Genomic DNA, 24,995 nt, shown 5'->3' with positions numbered 1-24,995 from the left:
CGCACACACACGGAGAAAGACATAGTTGAGATGGACTGCTGCATGCGTGTACACAAGTCTTTGAAAGGATTGATTTATTAACAGGTTCTGACAAATGCCTGTCAACACTTCCTGTCTGGGTGAGTGATTTTCTGCCCGTGTCAACGCTGAAGCTTGAGTGTGCGTTTCTATGTGTCGGCATGTCAGCATGTCAGCGCGTCTACAATTATATATGACCCTGTGTGTGTCCATATGTTTGTATGCACACACTGTATGTAATTGGGTGTGTGTTCGCGTTCGTGTACGTGTGTGTGTGTGTGTGTGTGTGTGTGTGTGTGTGTGTGTGTGTGTGTGTGTGTGTGTGTGTGTGTGTGTGTGTGTGTGTGTGTGTGTGTGTGTGTGTGTTGTACAACGTAACATAGTAGCTTGCGAGTAAACATGTGCACTGCTCCCTGAAGTAACAGGCAAACTTCTATAGAATGGCACTATGTGAGCAGGAAGTACACTTACATGGGTTAACTTGTTAATTTCCCTGTAGTATAATGGCTGGTATATAAACTCCACCCTGGTTAGGGAGGTAGTAGTGAATGTGCATGCCATTACATTATGTCAAAAGCACTCCACAAACCAACCGTATTACACACACACACACACACACACACACGCAGACAGGCAGCCACGCACGCAGACAAACGAGCACACACACACGCAGACAGGCAGGCACGCACGCAGACAAACGAGCACACACACACACACGCAGACAGGCAGGCACGCACGCAGACAAACGAGCACACACACACGCAGACAGGCAGGCACGCACGCAGACAAACGAGCACACACACACGCAGACAAGCAGGCACGCACGCAGACAAACGAGCACACACACACGCAGACAGGCAGGCACGCACGCAGACAAACGAGCACACACACGCACACACCACGCTTGCATGCTTTACACACGCACTTTGTCACAGGATTTGCTGGCTGTAGAGTGAAGGAAGGGAGAGAGCACATGGTTGATATTCTCATATGGAAAAGAGAGTATTAAACCTACCCAGAGAGACAGTATTAGACCTACCCAGAGAGACAGTATTAGACCTACCCAGAGAGACAGTATTAGACCTACCCAGACAGACAGTATTAGACCTACCCAGACAGACAGTAATAGACCTACCCAGAGAGACAGTATTAGACCTACCCAGAGAGACAGTATTAGACCTACCCAGACAGACAGTATTAGACCTACCCAGAGAGACAGTATTAGACCTACCCAGACAGACAGTATTAGACCTACCCAGAGAGACAGTATTAGACCTACCCAGATAGATAGTATTAGACCTACCCAGACAGACAGTATTAGACCTACCCAGAGAGACAGTATTAGACCTACCCAGACAGACAGTATTAAACCTACCCAGATAGACAGTATTAAACCTACCCAGATAGACAGTATTAGACCTACCCAGATAGACAGTATTAGACCTACCCAGAGAGACAGTAATAGACCTACCCAGAGAGACAGTATTAGACCTACCCAGAGAGACAGTATTAAACCTACCCAGAGAGACAGTATTAGACCTACCCAGACAGACAGTATTAAACCTACCCAGATAGACAGTATTAGACCTACCCAGAGAGACAGTATTAGACCTACCCAGACAGACAGTATTAAACCTACCCAGATAGACAGTATTAGACCTACCCAGATAGACAGTATTAAACCTACCCAGAGAGACAGTATTAGACCTACCCAGACAGACAGTATTAAACCTACCCAGATAGACAGTATTAGACCTACCCAGATAGACAGTATTAGACCTACCCAGACAGACAGTATTAGACCTACCCAGAGAGACAGTATTAGACCTACCCAGAGAGACAGTATTAGACCTACCCAGACAGACAGTATTAGACCTACCCAGAGAGACAGTATTAGACCTACCCAGAGAGACAGTATTAGACCTACCCAGAGAGACAGTATTAGACCTACCCAGACAGACAGTATTAGACCTACCCAGAGAGACAGTATTAGACCTACCCAGATAGATAGTATTAGACCTACCCAGACAGACAGTATTAGACCTACCCAGAGAGACAGTATTAGACCTACCCAGACAGACAGTATTAGACCTACCCAGATAGACAGTATTAGACCTACCCAGACAGACAGTATTAGACCTACCCAGATAGACAGTATTAGACCTACCCAGATAGATAGTATTAGACCTACCCAGACAGACAGTATTAGACCTACCCAGATAGATAGTATTAGACCTACCCAGATAGACAGTATTAGACCTACCCAGACAGACAGTATTAGACCTACCGAGAGTGACAGTATTAGACCTACCCAGAGAGACAGTATTAGACCTACCCACACAGACAGTATTAAACCTACCCAGATAGACAGTATTAAACCTACCCAGACAGAGAGTATTAGACCTACCCAGCGAGACAGTATTACACCTACCCAGATAGACAGTATTAGACCTACCCAGACAGACAGTATTAGACCTACCCAGATAGACAGTATTACACCTACCCAGAGAGACAGTATTAGACCTACCCAGATAGACAGTATTAGACCTACCCAGACAGACAGTATTAGACCTACCCAGATAGACAGTATTAGACCTACCCAGACAGACAGTATTAGACCTACCCAGACAGACAGTATTAGACCTACCCATATAGACAGTATTAAACCTACCCAGATAGACAGTAATAGGCCAGTAAATGACAAATCAACAACCCCTCTGAAATGAAAGGCACACAACCACATGCACTGACGGCACACACATGCAGGTATTTCACCTGAATCCCTCCCAGGTGTAATTTCCCTTAGGTACAGATGTAGGATGATCTTTCCCTCCCCTAACTTTCAGTGGAGAAAATGCAACCACTTGACTAGGGAAGAATCCATCTAGTCAGGTGAAGATGTTCAGTGGCCAGCTTCAAAGGATACTTCAGGATTTGATCTTCTTCCCCAGAGGCAGATTAACTAGTGGATACCATTTTTATGTCTGTGTCCAGTATGAAGGTAGTTAGGGGTAGTTTTGCAAGCCAATGCTAATTAGCGTTAGCGCAATGACTGGAAGTCTATGGGTATGTGCTAGCAAAATAATCAATGGATATATGTCATTCATTTAAAATCACAAAAATGTTGGTACCAATCGCATATTGCACCTTTAAAGTCTAATTCTAACTTGAACCCTGAATCTAAACTCGAACTACATCAAAGTGTCTCTTGATTAATTTGATCAAATTGAGCTACATTTCCATTCCCAGGAAAAACACTTTGTATGGATTACACAGGCAAGCCGATAATCGAAAACTCTGATCAAAGTCAGATAATCTGCCACGTGTAATATGTTGAGGATGTTTCCCAATCATGAGGAGTTGAACCTCTGCTCCACTTCACTAAGTTACAGAGTCAGTCGGACAACAACACAGTCTGTCTAACACGGTCGGATAACAACACAGTCTGTTTAACAGAGTCGGACAACAACACAGTCTGTTTAACAGAGTCGGACAAAAACACAGTCTGTTAAACAGAGTCGGACAACACAGTCTGTTTAACAGAGTCGGACAACAACACAGTCTGTTTAACAGAGTCGAACAACACAGTCTGTTTAACACAGTCGGACAACACAGTCTGTTTAACAGAGTCGGACAACAACACAGTCTGTCTAACACAGTCGGACAACACAGTCTGTTTAACACAGTCGGACAACAACACAGTCTGTCTAACACAGTCGGACAACACAGTCTGTTTAACACAGTCGGACAACACAGTCTGTTTAACACAGTCGGACAACAACACAGTCTGTCTAACACAGTCGGACAACACAGTCTGTTTAACACAGTCGGATAACAACACAGTCGGTTTAACACAGTCGGACAACACAGTCTGTTTAACACAGTCGGACAACACAGTCTGTTTAACAGAGTCGGACAACAACACAGTCTGTCTAACACAGTCGGACAACACAGTCTGTTTAACACAGTCGGATAACAACACAGTCGGTTTAACACAGTCGGGCAACACAGTCTGTTTAACAGAGTTGGACAACAACACAGTCTGTTTAACAGAGTCGGACAACAACACAGTCTGTTTAACAGAGTCGGACAACAACACAGTCGGTTTAACACAGTCGGACAACACAGTCTGTTTAACACAGTCGGACAACACAGTCTGTTTAACACAGTCGGATAACAACACAGTCGGTTTAACACAGTCGGGCAACACAGTCTGTTTAACAGAGTCGGACAACAACACAGTCTGTCTAACACGGTCGGACAACAACACAGTCTGTCTAACACGGTCGGACAACAACACAGTCTGTTTAACAGAGTTGGATAACAACACAGTCTGTTTAACAGAGTAGGACAACAACACAGTCTGTTTAACAGAGTAGGACAACAACACAGTCTGTTTAACAGAGTTGGACAACAACACAGTCTGTTTAACAGAGTCGGACAACAACACAGTCGGTTTAACACAGTCGGACAACACAGTCTGTTTAACACAGTCGGACAACACAGGCTAACTAACAGAGTCGGACAACAACACAGTCTCTCTAACACAGTCGGACAACAATATAGTCCAACACAGTCAAGCAAAGCATCCTAATGGTACGTGCACATTGTGCACATATAGGACTAGTGGACCAGTGTAGATGACATATTTACAGCACCACGGTGCTAACGGCTGTGCATTATTACGACACACTCACTGATAGGAGCATAAGATGGCCCCCATCCCAAATGGCACCCTATTCCCTACATAGTGCACTAGTTTTGAACAAAGCCCCATCAGGCCTGGTCAAAGTTAGTGCACTACACTCTAAGAAAAAAGGGTTCCAAAAGAGTTATTTGGCTGTCCCCATAGGAGAAAACGTTCCGGTTCCATGTAGAACCCTTCCTACATGAAACCAGAAGGTTCTCTCCTATGGGGACAGCCAAATAACCATTTTAGTTTCTAGATAGCACCTTATATTCTAAGAGTGTACATAGGGAATATGGTGCCATTTGGGACGCAGGGACGGGATCAGACGGGATCAGACGGGATCAGACGGGATCCATCTGAGCCTGAGGAGAGACTGGCGGAGAGAATTAAACCATTACTGGGAGATTTGAATCACAACCTGAGCAGAGTTACTGGTGTGGCTGGAAGGAGAGAGAATGAGAGAAACCAGGAAGAAATCAATCTGTCTGACCTTTCTGACTGTCTGTCTGATTGACTGTCTGACTGACTGTCTGACCTTTCTGAATGACTGACTGACTGACTGACTGACTGTCTGACCTTTCTGACTGTCTGACTGACCGTCTGACCTTTCTGACTGTCTGACTGACTGACTGTCTGACCTTTCTGACCATCTGACCTTCTAACTGTCTGACCTTTCTGACTGTCTGTCTGACTGTCTGTCCGTCTGACTGATTGTGTGTCTAACTGTCTGTCTATCTGACTGATTGTCTGTCTAACTGTCTGTCTATCTGACTGATTGACTGTCTAACTGTCTGTCTATCTGACTGTCTGACTGACTGTCTGACCTTTCTGACTGTCTATCCATCTGACTGATTGTCTGTCTATCTGACTGACTGTCTGACCTTTCTGACTGTCTGTCTGACTGTCTGTCCATCTGACTGATTGTCTGTCTAACTGTCTGTCTATCTGACTGTCTGTCTGAGTGTCAGGACCAACGTGAGCTGGATCATCCAGACAGACAGTCAGTCAGTCAGACACGTGTCGACTAAGCAACAGAACAGCTGTCTGGGGTTTAACGCCAACATGGATCCAGCAGATGTGTTGTAGTGACTCTGATACAGATAAACCCAGTTGTGTGTAATGGTAAACAGAGTTCAACAATCTCCATGTTATCACCACCACTGTACCTTCTGGTGTATCCTCTGTGATAAGGCTGTCTATGTACTGAATGGGTATGTGTGCCACTTTGACAGAACAGCCGCAATAAGCTAGTGAGATAGTAGGGGTGTTATAGAGGTGTCATATTCTGGGTAATATGATTTTGGGGACAAGCAGGGAAACAGAGACGCCCTCTGGCATCCTGTCCCCCGGGGCTAGGGGTCACATAAGACCACCGTGTGTGTGTGTGTGTGTGTGTGTGCATTTATCTATGTGTGTGTGTGCCTGTGTGTGTGTGTGTGTTTTGACAGCTTGATGCATCGACAGCTCATATGCACACAGCCAAAACATCAGGCTCAACCTAGACGGTAAAGCTTTCTTCCGACAAATGGTAAGTTTAGGAAAAGCTCCCCACCATCAACCTCATTAAAGCCTCCCATACTGCACCATACAGTAAACAGATAGGGTTACAGCAGGCTAAAAATATGCACGGCGTCAGAGTATCTCCTCTAGCCTGGGACTCACAGAGGGAAACGGGGGTGTGTCATGGACTGTCGGAGATTAGAGACGGACGGACGGACGGACGGACATACGGACAGACAGACAGACAGACAGACAGACAGACAGACAGACAGACAGACAGACAGACAGACAGACAGGAGGAAAGTAAGGGGGGAGAAAAAAACTAGACAAAATGTCTGGATTGTTTTGCTACTGTTCTACTTGTATGCACTGTGTACAGCCAATGAGTTATTAAACTATTACTAACTACAAAACATAAACATAGTCCTTGCCCACGCCTAAATCTGTCGTTGTGCCCATACCTTGTGGTTTCACAATAATATTTCCAGTACTGGGAATGTTTGACCTTATTTACTTGAAAAAACACTAAAAACAAAAACAGCTTTTTGCTTTAATGCCTCAGTGCCAAAACATGTTTTACCCAAACCACCTGAACCCTGACAAGTTCATACCTAAACCATCTGAACCCTGACAAGTTCATACCTAAACCACCTGAACCCTGACACGTTCATACCTAAACCACCTGAACCCTGACAAATTCATACCTAAACCACCTGAACCCTGACACGTTCATACCTAAACCACCTGAACCCTGACAAGTTCATACCTAAACCACCTGAACCCTGATAAGTTCAGACCTAAACCACCTGAACCCTGACACGTTCATACCTAAACCACCTGAACCCTGACAAGTTCATACCTAAACCATCTGAACCCTGATAAGTTCAGACCTAAACCACCTGAACCCTGACACGTTCATACCTAAACCACCTGAACCCTGACAAGTTCATACCTAAACCACCTGAACCCTGATAAGTTCATGCCTAAACCACCTGAACCCTGACAGGTTCATAACTTAACCACCTGAACCCTGACAAATTCATGCCTAAACCACCTGAACCCTGACAGGTTCATAACTTAACCATCTGAACCCTGACAAATTCATACCTAAACCACCTGAATCCTGACACGTTCATACCTAAACCACCTGAACCCTGACAAGTTCATGCCTAAACCACCTGAACCCTGACAGGTTCATAACTTAACCACCTGAACCCTGACAAGTTCATACCTAAACCACCTGAACCCTGACATGTTCATACCTAAACCACCTGAACCCTGACACGTTCATACCAAACCACCTGAACCCTGACACGTTCATACCTAAACCACCTGAACCCTGACACGTTCATACCTAAACCACCTGAACCCTGACAAGTTCATACCAAACCACCTGAACCCTGACAAGTTCATACCAAACCACCTGAACCCTGACACGTTCATACCTAAACCACCTGAACCCTGACACGTTCATACCTAAACCACCTGAACCCTGACACGTTCATACCTAAACCACCTGAACCCTGACAAGTTTATACCAAACCACCTGAACCTTGACAAGTTCATACCTAAACCACCTGAACCCTGACAAGTTCATACCAAACCACCTGAACCTTGACAAGTTCAGACCTAAACCACCTGAACCCTGACAAGTTCATACCAAACCACCTGAACCCTGACAAGTTCATACCAAACCACCTGAACCCTGACAAGTTCATACCAAACCACCTGAACCCTAACAGGTTCATACTGGCACTTTGAACACGAGCAGTACCAACTAAACAGCTTCAACGCCTTCATTGTTATTTAGTCAAATTACTCCTACGTTCCAAATAGCACCCTATTCTCTTTATGGTTTGATACTTTTGACCAGGGCTCATAGGATAGTGTACTATATAGGGAACTGGGCACCATTTGGAACTCAGCCTTCATCTCAACTGATTTACACCTCAAATAGTTCTGTTGATCATCTAAAACTGTCTGCAACAACATCCAGTAGGCTACACACAATGGTGAAAAGTTCATATTAGATGACTGTTGTTTCTGAACTTTAAGGTTCGGTTTCACTGTGGTAGCAGGCCACTATACGATCCAATGAGAACTCACATATCCACATCCAAGCTGTCATATCATATTATAGTACTGTAGCTCCTGTAACAGAAAGGTCATTCACAGTGACACACAGTGCTGTACATGATGGACCCAACCTCCTAATCCCTAACCATGGTTTAACCCCAGTTTCATACTGAGACGTTTAGGGCAACATCTCTCCATTGGACCCAGGTGAGGGAGGAAGGGAGGATGAGTAAAAGGGGAGGAGCCTGTTAGTGCCACTCACCCGTTCAACTGCACAGCTCCTCCCTGGCTCTCCGTTAGGCCCCGCCTCTGGCCCATGGCCACCTCGCAGGCGTTCTCGTTGGAGTAGAGGTTGAAGGGCGTGTTATAGACAGAGGGCTGGGGTGCGGCAGGGAGGGAGGGGGGTGAGGAGCAGGAGGAGAAAGGGAAGAGGGGCTGGGGTGGAGGAGGAGTGCGGGCTAGGGTGGCGGGGGTGAAGGCAGAGGATGCAGAGGGAATGAAGGCGGAATGGGGGGAGCGTGCGATGGGGTAGTCCCTGTCCTCTCTCCTGCAGCCCCCAAAGGGCCGGGCAGTTTTGTTGTGTGGGGAGCTGGGGATAAGACTGGTGGGCTCAGTGGGATGGTGGTGGGAGGGGGGGTGGTGGTGGCTGATAATAGCCACAGGCTTAATGATCTCTGATGACTCGACCTACATGTTGGAGGAAAGGCATGCAGGATGCATCATCACATCAACACAACACATGCAACACTGATGTTTCCACAGCTCTCTTAGAAACAGCCAAAAAGACACTTTGTAAGGGGAATTATCTTAACCAAATCAAAGATTACTGAATCGTTCTGCCCTTTCGCTTAGAAATTGTTAAAATACTAAATTATCCCTCTGAGAAGAGAGAAGCATCAGTTTTTATTTGATTTGAACTGAAACGATAAAAACAATGGAACAACTAGGCAATTACTGTATTAATATGGAACAACTAGGCAACTACTGTATTAAAATGGAACAACTAGACAATTACTGTATTAATATGGAACAACTAGGCAACTACTGTATTAAACTGGAACAACTAGGCAACTACTGTATTAAACTGGAACAACTAGACAACTACTGTATTAAACTGGAACAACTAGGCAACTACTGTATTAAAATGGAACAACTAGACAACTACTGTATTAAAATGGAACAACTAGGCAACTACTGTATTAAACTGGAACAACTAGGCAACTACTGTATTAAACTGGAACAACTAGACAACTACTGTATTAAAATGGAACAACTAGACAACTACTGTATTAAACTGGAACAACTAGACAACTACTGTATTAAAATGGAACAACTAGACAACTACTGTATTAAAATGGAACAACTAGACAACTACTGTATTAAACTGGAACAACTAGACAACTACTGTATTAAAATGGAACAACTAGACAACTACTGTATTAAACTGGAACAACTAGACAACTACTGTATTAAACTGGAACAAAATAGAATGACTTTACAAATGGTGGTCTTGTTCCCAGCATGCAACACAGATGTTGTGTGACATCATTTCAGAGGGGCCCAATTTATGCAAAGACATTCAATGTCAATCAAATGAACTATGTTCACTTTTTTACAGTAACTGGCTGGAATACCAATGTTGAATCAGATATTTTGTTAGGTCTATACCTGGCTTAAAGAGGGAGAGAATCACATCGTCTGTGATAAACATACGTACCTTCGGAGCCACGGGAGGTTTTGGGACGGTGGAGGCTCTGTGAAGACAAGAAGATAATTAAGTAGTGCATTGTCTGGGCTACATTGGTGACATCACAACTTCCCTGAGATCTGAAGCCAACTTTTACTCACAGAGTGACAGATCAGTATCTTGCTCTGTCAGCTAAAACGGCTGGCGTTGAGTGGTGTGTGTTGTTGTGAGTTTGAGCCCCACTCGGATCAGAACAGAATGCACTTGGTTACTAATATGCCAGCGTTATCAGCCACGAACACACCAAATCATGTGTCAATGTAACTTTGTCCACATTGCAAATGATAGACAGAACATGAAAATAGAGTCACACGTAGCTTTACTAAAAAAGTGTCTGTTTTCAATATGTAATGCCTCAATTGCATGTTGTCCCCATTGCGGAAGACATTAGACCTGCCACAGTTGAGTAGCACTCTTGATGCTCCTAAGAGCATTCTGTTCTGCTAAGATCATCTTTTCATTTTGGTGGGAGCTGAAATAAACCCCGGCAATTATGAGGGAAACATTTTGACTTGAGCTCTGAATGGAGCGCAAGAGGCAGTTGCCGAGAGAGAGTTTGTTGTCATCCAAAAGTGATCCCTGTCCGTGAAACTTGGATTACAGACAGAAAGAACATAGGTCACATTAGATGCCAGCTGTTGAAAGTCTATTAAAGCAACCCCATCTATTTGATACCAATGAATCTGGTGCCCTGAGGAGACTGGCCAAAGCTGGCCCTCAGAGACATTTCAATGTCAGCAGCTAGATTAAACATTCTAGAACATCTCGGAGTCACCATAAACCTTTCCAGGACGGTTTCCCTGACCGTCTCTGACCCCGTCCTGTGCTTACAGTCTCTTCCCTTGACCAAGTCTCCCTTGTAAAGAGGTCTTCTGAGCTCAACGGGAGAAGAAATATAGGGGTCAATTACTGCAGTTTCAAGCTGAAAGACCCTCTCTTGTAATGACCAACTTATAAGCAACTTTGAACAGTCAACTTTTGACTTTGAAATGTAGACGAAATGTAATGGAAAAAGAGTTGCGCTTGCTTAAGCTAATGAGCTAATCACCATCAAGCTTGACATAAAGCAAAAATGGACGCAAGAACAGGTTTCAGTAAATTTAGCAGCCAATGGCTGCTTACCGGGGGCCCCCTATGTTAAGCCATTAGAGTATCCCTTCGTCTGGGCTGTGTATAGCCTATTAATCATACACTCCCACATCTCCCCTGTCCTGTCTGGGGACAGCCCAGCGTCCCAGAGCATAACCAAAGTGCTCTGACACCTTGGCATTCATCTCTCTTCAGGCCCGGGATGAAGTTTCCCGTAGGTACAGATCTAGGATCAGCTTCCCCTCCCACAAACCAAACCTTGATAATTGTTGGGGAAATGAAAAACAGACCCAAGATCAGCGTCTAGGGGCAACTTCACCTGACACCTCGGCATCCATCTCCCTCCCACAGCGCTTTCTGACCTGTGGATGGATCAGCCATCTCAATCACACCCCACAGCTTGCACAAGCCCCTTCACAGGTCAGCCTATGGGAATGTGTTAGGGTCAGAGAGAGAGGGTGGGGGGACTACTGCTGCGTATTGACTGAAGCATAGCAATGAATAAATAAGATTGAAAGCACAAACAACAATCAGATCAGATTGTTGCTTGTCCAGGCATCCTTTCAGCGAGGTTTTCTCTGTTTCCATTGGGTTTAAAAGAATGTCTTAATTCAATATGGCTGGGCTTTTACAGTATGTTGGGTGTATTGTATGTTCTGTGTGCTTTGTTACTGTGGATGCAGACACTGACGGATGACTCCAACACTGATGGATGACTCCAACACTGACGGATGACTCCAACACTGATGGATGACTCCAACACTGACACCGACGGATGACTCCAACAGTGATGGATGACGCCAACACGGACACTGACGGATGACTCCAACAGTGATGGATGACGCCAACACTGATGGATGACTCCAACCATGACGGACAACTCCAACACTGATGGATGACTCCAACACTGACACTGACGGATGACTCCAACAGTGATGGATGACGCCAACACGGACACTGACGGATGACTCCAACAGTGATGGATGACGCCAACACTGATGGATGACTCCAACCATGACGGACGACTTCAACACTGACGGATGACTCCAACACTGACACTGACGGATGACTCCAACAGTGATGGATGACGCCAACACGGACACTGACGGATGAATCCAACAGTGATGGATGACGCCAACACTGATGGATGACTCCAACACTGACACTGACGGATGACTCCAACACTGATGGATGACTCCAACACTGACGGATGACTCCAACACGGGCGGATGACTCCAACACTGACGGACGACTCCAACACTGATGGATGACTCCAACAGTGATGGATGACGCCAACACAGACACTGACGGATGACTCCAACAGTGTTGGATGATGCCAACATTGATGGATGACTCCAACAGTGTTGGATGACGCCAACAGTGTTGGATGACGCCACCACTGACACTGACGGATGACTCCAACACTGATGGATGACTCCAACACTGATGGACGACTCCAACACTGATGGACGACTACAACACTAATGGATGACTCCAACACTGATGGATGACTCCAACAATGATGGATGACTCCAACACAGACAGAGGACTCCGACACTGACACATGACTCCAACACTGATGGATGACTCCAACACTGATGGATGACTCCAACACTGACACTGACGGATGACTCCGACACTGACGGATGACTCCAACACTGTGCCATGAAATGGTATCAATCTCCACAGAGCAGAACATGTTGAATTAATAAAGCCCAGTGTTAGATTTACTGTGGGAGATTAGAATGAGGACAGAGCCAGGAGAGATCGGGTGAAGGGGAGCGTGCCTCCTCCTCTTCCCCAGGGATGGAGGCAGTTTGGTGGTGAGAGAACAGAGGTTGTGCAGGCGCTCTGGAGGTGCTCTGGAGGTTCCCCCAACCACTTCCCCTCACTGTGATGCATTGTATACATGCCACTCCCCTCCTGTCTTTGACTGAGTTTTATGGGGGAGACATTTCACACAAGCTCTATTTATGTGTGTAACCCCATAAAAATAATGTGTTTTACGCCTTGCCTGGACGAGGCTGTAAATACTTAATTCTCCCATACACAAACACACCCCATATGGGTGCACCCTCAGACAAACACAGACAGACAGACAGACAGACAGACAGACAGACAGACAGACAGACAGACAGAAAAGTGGGGCGCGGTCCCATGGATGCCAGGCCTGACAGGTTGTGCCAGAGCACATTTCATGGGCTTTTGGAATAACACAAAGGACAAATGGCTGGTCAAACCACTCCCTAACACCTGCATACAGACTCTCACAGCAGCAGCACAACATGCTGCTTCTATGATGTGTTCAGCCCCTAAGGTTTAAAAACCAGAAGCTCTATCCAAAACCAAGAGGTCTGACCAAGATCAAGAGGCTGACACGTAAGGTCTGACCAAGATCAAGAGGCTGACACGTAAGGTTTAAAAAACAGATGCTCTAACCAAAACCAAGAGGCGGACACGTAAGGTCTGACCAAGATCAAGAGGCTGACACGTAAGGTCTGACCAAGATCAAGAGGCTGACACGTAAGGTTTAAAATGAAAAGCTCTAACCAAAACCAAGAGGCTGACACGTAAGGTTTAAAATGAAAAGCTCTGACCAAGATCAAGAGGCTGACACGTAAGGTTTAAAATGAAAAGCTCTGACCAAAACCAAGAGGCTGACACGTAAGGTCTGACCAAGATCAAGAGGCTGACACGTAAGGTCTGACCAAGATCAAGAGGCTGACACGTAAGGTTTAAAATGAAAAGCTCTGACCAAGACCAAGAGGCTGACACGTAAGGTTTAAAAACCAGAAGCTCTATCCAAGACCAAGAGGCTGACACGTAAGGTTTAAAAACCAGAAGCTCTATACAAAACCAAGAGGCTGACACGTAAGGTTTAAAAACCAGAAGCTCTAACCAAAACCAAGAGGCTGACACGTAAGGTTTAAAAACCAGAAGCTCTATCCAAAACCAAGAGGCTGACACATAAGGTTTAAAAACCAGAAGCTCTGACCAAAACCAAGAGGCTGACACATAAGGTCTGACCAAGACCAAGAGGCTGACACGTAAAGTTTAAAAACCAGAAGCTCTGACCAAGAACAAGAGGCTGACACATAAGGTTTAAAAACCAGAAGCTCTGACCAAGATCAAGAGGCTGACACGTAAGGTTTAAAAACCAGAAGCTCTGATCAAAACCAAGAGGCTGACACGTAAGCGTAAAAACACAAAGTTAGGAGCAGCATGCTGGTTTGTGTTTTCCTGGAAGATACTAGGACATTATTGACTGCAACAAGAGACCATTTTTTATTGCCTTGGTACTATTTCCACAAGTATGTAGTAACATTTCACAACTCTTGGTATGAAATTCAAAACAGATCATCAAAAAAGGCTGTTTTTCAAAACTTGAAGCACATTTTCAATTGACTAAAGTACAACACACTTTTTTCACCAAAATGAATCTGTGTTTTCATCTAGAAACACCTTTCATATAAAGTAATTGCCTTTCACAATGCAATGGTCACAATACTTTTCATATGATTCTCTTCTCATTTCTTTAAATACATTTGACCATCACTTAATCCAACTGTGTTTAAGGGTTAACCGCTTGGTAAACATATAGATTTTAAAATCAGATGTTTGTCAAGTTTACACATCTAAATGACATGTATAATACATGATAAACATACATAACTACTCATGTTTCCTAATTGATTTCAGTGGTAACCACAATTGGTCACCATATAAAAGAGGGTGTGTGAACACAATTTCTTTCAACATGGAGCAGGATAGACAGCAAGGGAGAGGAAGAAATAAAAAGAGCTTGTGGACAAGGAGCCCGTCAGAGAGGTGGGCAAGGGCCCAGTCAGAGAGGTGGGCAAGGGCCCAGTCAGAGAGGTGGACAAGGAGCCCGTCAGAGAGGTGGGCAAGGAGCCCGTCAGAGAGGTGGGCAAGGGCCCAGTCAGAGAGGTGGACAAGGAGCCCGTCAGAGAGGTGGGCAAGGGCCCAGTCAGAGAGGTGGACAAGGAGCCAGTCAGAGAGGTGGGCAAGGGCCCAGTCAGAGAGGTGGACAAGGAGCCCGTCAGAGAGGTGGGCAAGGGCCCAGTCAGAGAGGTGGACAAGGAGCCAGTCAGAGAGGTGGGCAAGGGCCCAGTCAGAGAGGTGGGCAAGGGCCCAGTCAGAGAGGTGGATAAGGGCCCAGTCAGAGAGGTGGACAAGGACCCAGTCAGAGAGGTGGGCAAGGGCCCAGTCAGAGAGGTGGACAAGGAGCCCGTCAGAGAGGTGGGCAAGGGCCCAGTCAGAGAGGTGGGCAAGGGCCCAGTCAGAGAGCTGGGCAAGGGCCCAGTCAGAGAGGTGGGCAAGGGCCCAGTCAGAGAGGTGGACAAGGAGCCAGTCAGAGAGGTGGGCAAGGAGCCCGTCAGAGAGGTGGACAAGGAGCCCGTCAGAGAGGTGGGCAAGGGCCCAGTCAGAGAGGTGGACAAGGAGCCCGTCAGAGAGGTGGACAAGGAGCCCGTCAGAGAGGTCGGCAAGGAGCCCGTCAGAGAGGTGGGCAAGGAGCCCGTCAGAGAGGTGGGCAAGGAGCCCGTCAGAGAGGTGGGCAAGGGCCCAGTCAGAGAGGTGGACAAGGAGCCCGTCAGAGAGGTGGACGAGGAGCCCGTCAGAGAGGTGGGCAAGGAGCCCGTCAGAGAGGTGGGCAAGGGCCCAGTCAGAGAGGTGGACAAGGAGCCCGTCAGAGAGGTGGGCAAGGGCCCAGTCAGAGAGGTGGGCAAGGAGCCCGTCAGAGAGGTGGGCAAGGGCCCAGTCAGAGAAGTGGGCAAGGGCCCAGTCAGAGAGGTGGGCAAGGGCCCAGTCAGAGAGGTGGACAAGGAGCCAGTCAGAGAGGTGGGCAAGGGCCCAGTCAGAGAGGTGGGCAAGGGCCCAGTCAGAGAGGTGGGCAAGGGCCCAGTCAGAGAGGTGGGCAAGGGCCCAGTCAGAGAGGTGGACAAGGAGCCAGTCAGAGAGGTGGGCAAGGGCCCATTCAGAGAGGTGGGCAAGGGCCCAGTCAGAGAGGTGGACAAGGAGCCCGTCAGAGAGGTGGGCAAGGGCCCAGTCAGAGAGGTGGGCAAGGGCCCAGTCAGAGAGGTGGGCAAGGGCCCAGTCAGAGAGGTGGGCAAGGGCCCAGTCAGAGAGGTGGGCAAGGGCCCAGTCAGAGAGGTGGACATGGGCCCAGTCAGAGAGGTGGGAAGGGCCCAGTCAGAGAGGTGGACAAGGAGCCCGTCAGAGAGGTGGGCAAGGGCCCAGTCAGAGAGGTGGGCAAGTTCCCAGTCAGAGAGGTGGACATGGGCCCAGTCAAAGAGTTGGGCAAGGGCCCAGTCAGAGAGGTCAAAGAGCTGGGCATGGGCCCTGTCAAAGGGGTCAAAGAACTGGGCATGGGCCCCATCAAAGAGGTGGACATCAGAGAGAGGGAGGCAGACGGCAGAGAACTGTTGTGTCAAATGAAGTCCAGGCCATCGTCGTTGACCATGTGGTAAACAGAGGTCTTATCATGGCAGAGGCTGACACATTAGTTCTCCTCAATCTGAAAAGAGCAACTGTCAATTCAATCATGAGAACATTTAGCCTGGGGAGGCAGGGTAGCCTAGTGGTTAGAGCGTTGGACTACTAACTGGAAGGTTGCAAGTTCAAATCCCCGAGCTGACAAGGAACAATTCTGTTGTTCTGAACAGGCAGTTAACCCACTGCTGTCATTGAAAATAAGAATTTGTGCCTAACTGACTTAGTTAAATAAAAGTCAAGAAAACCAGTAAGTCTGCAGGATATGCTTTGCCTTTACAGTAAGTGGCATATTATAATGCATATACATTCACAAAACATGTTCCAGTATTGTTATTCTTATAGTGTCTGTTCCATCCTCAGAACTGACAGAAGACCCCTAGGTGGTGACCGTGGCCGTGTCCTGACAGATCAGCAGGAGTGGACAGCAGTGGACATGGTGAGGGCCAGGAATGACATACGACTGTCCGAAATAAAGCCGGCCATTGATTGAGGAGAACACCTTTGCCAATGTGGCATCCATCAGCCTACCAACAATCGCCCACCTTTTGAAGAGGTACCAGGTATCTATGAAAGACATTCACCTGGTGCCTTTTGAGAGAAACAACGACCGGGTGAAACAGCTGCGGGCCGAGTATGTTCAGGTACAGCACTATATACTGTATTACTGTTACTATTAATGCACATGCTACTTCACAATATCATTCTGGAACTATACTGTAAAATTAACTAACCAAAATATCATTTTAGAGGGTGATGGTGCTTAATGCTGCTGATGAAGCCGGCTTAAACCTGTCTAAAACGTGGCGGAACCTCATCGGAACCTCATCGGCCAACCGACTGTCCAAGTGCCTGGACAGCGTTGGAGACACGTTGGCGATATCTCAGAAGATGATGTGGTAGGACGTAGGTCATTACTTGGCTCTTACAGCGCTGCGCAGCTCATTGTGTTTCTCAATGAAATTGAGCAGGCCTGTCAAAGTGAAGGAGTCATCTATGTCATTGTGTGGGACAATGTCAGGTTACACTATGCAGAGGTGGTTCAGGCATGGTTTCGGCCCCTCCCTGATTCATGACCCTATACCAGCCCCCATACTCTCCTTTCCTCAACCCTATTGAGGATTTTTTTCAGCATGGAGGTGGAAGGTGTAAGATCGTCCTCCCCATGAACGAGCCACCCTTCTTCTGTCCATGGAAGAGGCATACGACGACATCAATGAAGACCAATGTCAAGCTTGGATTTGCCATAACAAAAGGTTTTTCCCGCGGTTTATGAACAAGGACATTCACTGTGATGTGGATTAGAATTTATGGCCAAATGCTCAACAGGCTTGATGCAAATTAATGAATGCTAAATGTTATGTTTAATTTTCATTCATTTAATTTGTTTCATTTAATTTCTTAGATTTGATTAAAGACTACACCTATGTTGCAATTATACGTGGTGAGAGATATTTAAAATCCAAATGAATGCACTATGACAGGTTTTGAATGAAAGACTGGCTGCGTTACAAGTGTGACCAGTTTTGAGTTTTGTACTAAGAGATGTGAAAATGTACCACAGACTTGTGAAAATAGTACCAAAGCAATTAAAAATAACAATAACTGAGATGTGAGAGTGCTTTAAAAATAAAAATAAATTTAAAAAATCCTACCAAAATACAGGGATTATAAAAAATTGTTATGCCCTTGATATGGCCATAAGCATTCTGTTTCGTGTCAGATGGAGCGTATTGCCTGGAAGCTTCCAGAATATATACACCAGATCCCATTGGGGTCTGAGGTAATCACTACATGACCAAACATGTAGTGAGATAAAAATGTGTCCTTTCCCATGGGAGCCTGATGCTAATTACCTCGACAATGTGCCCTTCCCTAAATCATGAATGTAGAGCCTTAATGTATACCCTGGCAGACTAATACCCTCCAGCTACAGAGAAAGACTTGACCACTGGGTTTTTCATTCATTAATAATTCAATCTCCTCCTCCTCCTCTTCCTCCTCCTCCTCCTCCTCATCTTCCTCCTCTTCCTCCACCTCCTCCTCATCTTCCTCCTCCTCCTCCTCATCTTCCTCATCTTCCTCCTCCTTTTCCTCCTCCTCCTCCTCCTCCTCATCTTCCTCTTCTTCCTCCACCTCCTCCTCATCTTCCTCCTCTTCCTCCTCCTCATCTTCCTCCTCCTCCTCATCTTCCTCCTCTTCCTCCACCTCCTCCTCATCTTCCTCCTCTTCCTCCTCCTCCTCCTCCTCTTCCTCCTCATCTTCCTCCTCTTCCTCCACCTCCTCCTCATCTTCTTCCTCATCTTCCTCCTCCTCCTCCCCCTCATCTTCCTCCTCTTCCTCCACCTCCTCCTCATCTTCCTCCTCTTCCTCCTCCTCTTCCTCCTCTTCCTCCTCCTCCTCCTCCTCCTCTTCCTCCTCTTCCTCAACCTCCTCCACCTCCTCCTCATCTTCCTCCTCTTCCTCCTCCTCCTCCTCTTCCTCCTCCTCATCTTCCTCCTATTCCTCCTCCTCCTCCTCGTCTTCCTCCACCTCCTCCTCCTCCTCCTCCTCTTCCTCCACCTCCTCCTCCTCTCTCTATTGCACATTTCCTGTTGTTTTTCTTGTGCTCCTACACAGTTAGATATTTTTTTAAATTTTTTATGCAAAAACCATAATCAGCACAGTCTTTCCAGAAAGCAGTCGTCATTCCTGAAAGTTGGACACACTCTGAGGCCATCTCTCTCCCTTATTAGGAAGAGAAGCAGGAATTAAGTGTTTTCGGAGCACTGTTTTCCCTTAAACTGAAGCAGACAGACTCCCTTCTCTCCAGAGTGAACGTCAGGGCACCACTAAAGGCCCCTGACGGACGGGATTGTTCCCACATGTGTGTGTTTGTGTTTGTGTGTGCGTGTGTGCATGTGTGTGTGTGTGTGTGTGTGAGAGCGTGCGAGAGAGAGAGAGAGAGAGCGAGAGAGAGAGAGAGAGAGAGAGAGAGAGACAGAGAGAGAGAGAGAGAGAGAGAGAGTGAGAGAACACTTGTCTTTTCCCTGTGCATCCTGGTAAGGCATGCTAATAGGCTGATTGAGTCCCACATAACAACTTGATTCTTTGCTATTTTTAAGACCAGAGTGGAGAGTTATCTAAAAAGCACTTAAAATAGTGTGGGGAGCTGTGGCTGGTTCTTTTTATCTGGGCTCACACTACGGAGGACGGAGGTCAGACAGAGTGTGTGTGTGTGTGTGTGTGTGTGTGTGTGTGTGTGTGTGAACGCGTGGGCGCCCACGTGCACAGCAGTCATATCTCAGCAGAGGAACAAGAAGGTTGACCAACATCACCACATATCCTTCTGGAAGCCTGACAATGACCAGACCTGGGGAATATACAGATTTTAACACAACAGTGTTTTCCTCAATGTATTTCAACCCGATCACAGTTAGCTGGACTAAACATACTGGTATTTCAACATATCAAAATACTTTCAAAATGTACTGTATATGGCCTGTAGATGTGGACCAAAGAGCAGTCTAAGGTGAGCATTAATATGACCAGGATCTGTCTGGGGTCAAAACACAAAGACAACTTCCAGACTATGAACCTATGACCTCAGATCAATGTGACCAGACAGTCTGTCTGGGGTCAAAACACAAAGACAACTTCCAGACTATGAACCTATAACCTCAGGCTAAACATCAATTCAATTTAATTCGGATCAAGTTTTTCACTACGCTTGGCAAGCTTTTCACTAGGAACGATTAACAAAGGTCCAAGCACAAAACCAAGTATTGGGTAACACCAAAAGTGGTGAGAAAAACCCCGAACCCCAGATTTTGAGCTTTGAGAGGAGCCAGACTGACACCAGAGAGACCAAGATATATAGGACAAGAGTTCATAGATGTTCTCCCACCAGGCATAAATACGTTGAACAAAGGTTTTATGAACATCATCTCTCACACCTTTTCAACATACTGATGTTGAACATCTATGCAATTTCTGGTTGAAAAAATGCTTAGATTTCAACCACAAATCAACATCAGGATTTCAAGCGTTGGTTTTTTTTTGTTTGTTGACAACTTAAACTGTATTAACCAAAAACGTACGTTGATTTTAAATTACGTCAGGTTTTTGCCCCGGAAGACCAGCACTGAGTAATGGTCCACTGAGACAGCAAAAGCTGTAGTCAATATTCCAATAGATTCACAGAGTCTGTATGAGGCCTTTAGGATTCAGCGAAGGACCATGAAGCAACCCACTGGTGACGTGAGGAGGGAGGTTGATGAAAAAGGAGTCTTGTTTACAGCCATATACTGCACAGACAGGCATGTACTGCACAGACAGGCATATACTGCACAGACAGGCATATACTGCACAGACAGACATATACTGCACAGACAGATATATACAGTATTATTTAACTGACAAATATACAGCCCTATAAACAAAAGCAGTACATCACTGTGCAGTACATCACCGTGCAGTACATCACCGTGCAGTACATCACCGTGCAGTACATCACCGTGCAGTACATCACCGTGCAGTACATCACCGTGCAGTACATCACTGTGCAGTACATCACTGGGCAGTACATCACCGTGCAGTACATCACTGTGCAGTACATCACTGTGCAGTACATCACTGTGCAGTACATCACTGTGCAGTACATCACCGTGCAGTACATCACTGTGCAGTACATCACTGTGCAGTACATCACTGTGCAGTACATCACTGTGCAGTACATCACCGGGAAGTACATCACTGGGCAGTACATCACTGTGCAGTACATCACTGTGCAGTACATCACCGTGCAGTACATCACTGTGCAGTACATCACCGTGCAGTACATCACTGGGCAGTACATCACTGTGCAGTACATCACTGTGCAGTACATCACCGTGCAGTACATCACCGTGCAGTACATCACCGGGAAGTACATCACTGGGCAGTACATCACTGTGCAGTACATCACTGTGCAGTACATCACCGTGCAGTACATCACTGTGCAGTACATCACCGGGCAGTACATCACTGTGCAGTACATCACCGTGCAGTACATCACCGTGCAGTACATCACCGGGAAGTACATCACTGGGCAGTACATCACTGTGCAGTACATCACTGTGCAGTACATCACCGTGCAGTACATCACTGTGCAGTACATCACCGGGCAGTACATCACTGTGCAGTACATCACCGTGCAGTACATCACCGTGCAGTACATCACCGTGCAGTACATCACCGGGAAGTACATCACTGGGCAGTACATCACTGTGCAGTACATCACTGTGCAGTACATCACCGTGCAGTACATCACCGTGCAGTACATCACTGTGCAGTACATCACTGTGCAGTACATCACTGGGCAGTACATCACCGTGCAGTACATCACTGGGCAGTACATCACCGTGCAGTACATCACTGTGCAGTACATCACACAGAGCCTGCATCCCGACACCCTATTCCCTATGTAGTGCACATCTTTTGACCTAGTGAATAGGGTGTTGTTTTGGACGGAGACAGAGAGCAGCAGAACATAATTGAAGTAACTGTATAGGGCCTAGTAGTTTATCATGGTGGATGGCCAAACCAAGGCACATCAAAGACTTTCTGAATTTGATCAAGGCTGAATCTGATCGAGTATCTGATCAAGGCTGAATCTAATTAAGGGTTTTATCATTTTACAAGTTGTCTGTCTATCAAAATATAAATATTTTCCCAGAGAGTCAAACAAAAACAAGCATTCACTTGAGACACTACGGTAAGTCCCATATTCAGGAACAGTGGGTTAGTCCCATATTCAGGAACAGTGGGTTAGTCCCATATTCAGGAACAGTAGGTTAGTCCCATATTCAGGAACAGTGGGTTAGCTGCCTTGTTCAGGGGTAGAACGACAGATTTTTACCTTATCAGCTCAGGGATTCGATCATGCAACCTTTCGGTTACTAGTCCAACACTCTAACCGCTAGGCTAACTGCCACCCCATAGTAATATAGTCTTTTATAGCTATGGTTCTTAACAGACTGACCCAGCCTAGAACCAAACACACGGTGTATCACTGAGGAATGCAGGAAGGCTGTGTCTGGTGTGTTTATAACAGCCTAAACCTCAGTCTTAATGAGTCTTGTTTATAACAATCTAAATCTCATTCTTAATGAGTCTCCTGACAAGGGGTTATACTTCCTCAACATTTTCCTAAAGGAACCTCCACCACAATGCATTAAAATCCAGTCTAAAAGACTTCTATTGTAATTGTATAAACAAATGACTAATGTCCAGCACTTGGAGTGAGGCCAGCCATTTGGTGTGTGTGTGTGTGTGTGTGTGTGTGTGTGTGTGTGTGTGTATGTGTGTGTGTGTGTGTGTGTGTGTGTGTGTGTGTGTGTGTGTGGTTGTGGTTGTGTAGGTTGACTTGGCCTTGGTCTGTGTAGAGTCATGGTCATACACCACACACGCACACACAGGGTCCACCTGGAGGGAAAGTCACAACCACGGCCTTTTAGATCCTAATGAATAAAATTATATTGACAGGACCTGATCCTAGATCAGCACTACTCCGAGACACTGCAGACTAATGTCTATGCACACTGGGGAGAGAAAGGGGAATAAACAGAAGTAAAACCGGCATTGATATATTTTGAAGAGACAGTGAGGTGGATAAGTGGGATCAGGTTGATCAGGGGGATCAGGTTGATCAGGGGGATCAGGTTGATCAGGTGGATCAGGTTGATCAGGGGGATCAGGTTGATCAGGTGGATCAGGTTGATCAGGGGGATCAGGGGGATCAGGTTGATCAGGTGGATCAGGTTGATCAGGGGGATCAGGGGGATCAGGTTGATCAGGGAGATCAGGTTGATCAGGTGGATCAGGTTGATCAGGGGGATCAGGGGGATCAGGTTGATCAGGTTCATCAGGGGGATCAGGGGGATCAGGTTGATCAGGTGGATCAGGTTGATCAGGGGGATCAGGATGATCAGGGGGATCAGGTTGATCAGGGGGATCAGGTTGATCAGGTTGATCAGGGGGATCAGGTTGATCAGGGGGATCAGGTTGATCAGGGGGATCAGGTTGATCAGGTGGATCAGGTTGATCAGGGGGATCAGGGGGATCAGGTTGATCAGGGGGATCAGGTTGATCAGGTGGATCAGGTTGATCAGGGGGATCAGGATGATCAGGGGGATCAGGTTGAAAATAAAAGACTGGTTCAGGTGTACATTTTTAAGTCATAAAGCTGCCTTCAGAAAGTGTTCATACCCCTTAACTTATTCCACATTTTGTAGTGTTACAGCCTGAATTCAAAACGGATTAAATAGAGGGCGGATTCAAATACCTGAGCCGACAAAGTACATATCTGTCGATGTGCTCTTGGGCAAGGCACTTAACCCTTATTTCTGTAAGTCGCTCTAAATAAGAGCGTCTGCTAAATAACTAAAATGTAAGTCATAAAGCTGGTTATACACTACCGCTCAAACGTTTGGGGTCACTTAGAAATGTCCTTGTTTTCCATAAAAACATACATGAAATTAGTTGCAATAGGAAATATAGTCAAGACCTTAGACAAGATTATAAATAATGATTTTTTAATTTAAATAATAATTGTGTCCTTCAAACTTTGCTTTCGTCAAAGAATCCTCCATTTGCAGCAATTACAGCCTTACAGACCTTTGGCATTCTAGTTGTCAATTTCTTGAGGTAATCTGAAGAGATTTCCTCCCATGATTCCTGAAGCACCTCCCACAAGTTGGATTGGCTTGATGGGCACTTCTTACGTACCATACGGTCAAGCTGCTCCCACAACAGCTCAATAGGGTTGAGATCTGATGACTGTGCTGACCACTCCAGTATAGACAGAATACCAGCTGACTGCTTCTTCCCTAAATAGTTATTGCGTAGTTTAGAGATGTGCTCTGGGTCTATGTCCTGTTGTAGGAGGAAATTGGCTCCAATTAAGCGCCGTCCACAGGGTATGGCATGGAGTTGCAAAATGGAGAGATAGCCTTCCTTCTTCAAGATCCCTTTTACTCTGTACAAATCTCCCACTTTACCAGCACCAAAGCAACCCCAGACCATCAGATTGCCTCCACCATGCTTGACAGATGGCGTCAAGAACTCCTCCAGCATCCTTTCATTTTTTATTTTCCTTTTTTCACAATGTTTTACTTTGTGAGCCGAACACCTCAAACTTAGATTTGTCTGTCCATAACACTTTTTCCCAATCTTCCTCTGTCCAATGTCTGTGTTTTTTTGCCCATCTTAATCTTTTATTTTTATTGGCCAGTCTGAGATATGGCTTTTTCTTTGCAACTTTGCAGCATCCCGGAGTCGCCTCTTCATTGTTGATGTTGAGACTGGTGTTTTGCTGGTACTATTTAATGAAGCTGCCAATTGAGG

At 46.1% G+C, this 24,995-nt stretch overlaps 1 protein-coding gene across 20 annotated transcripts in view; it reads right to left on the bottom strand.

The window, feature by feature from the left end:
• Positions 1–24,995, bottom strand: part of pdlim5a (PDZ and LIM domain 5a) — a 128,745-nt gene that overhangs the window by 47,460 nt on the left and 56,290 nt on the right. For 16 of the 20 annotated variants that reach the window (XM_090236938.1, XM_090236942.1, XM_090236952.1 and 13 more), the window contains exons 4-5: positions 10,002–10,038; positions 8,547–8,971 (exon numbers count right to left, since the gene is read on the bottom strand). In XM_090236938.1, the coding sequence (XP_090093064.1) occupies positions 8,547–8,971; positions 10,002–10,038 (462 nt within the window). Of the gene's footprint in view, positions 1–943; positions 964–8,546; positions 8,972–10,001; positions 10,039–24,995 lie in introns of all 20 variants that reach the window. The other 4 variants (XM_036979372.2, XM_036979371.2, XM_036979373.2 and 1 more) reach the window with 1 other exon arrangement.

The sequence above is a fragment of the Oncorhynchus mykiss genome, chromosome 6 (assembly GCF_057628025.1).
Source record: "Oncorhynchus mykiss isolate SJ-2025 chromosome 6, ASM5762802v1, whole genome shotgun sequence".
NCBI classification, from domain to species: Eukaryota; Metazoa; Chordata; class Actinopteri; order Salmoniformes; family Salmonidae; genus Oncorhynchus; species Oncorhynchus mykiss.
Note: the sequence above shows the minus strand (reverse complement) of the source record. Positions and strands in the feature narration are given on the sequence as shown.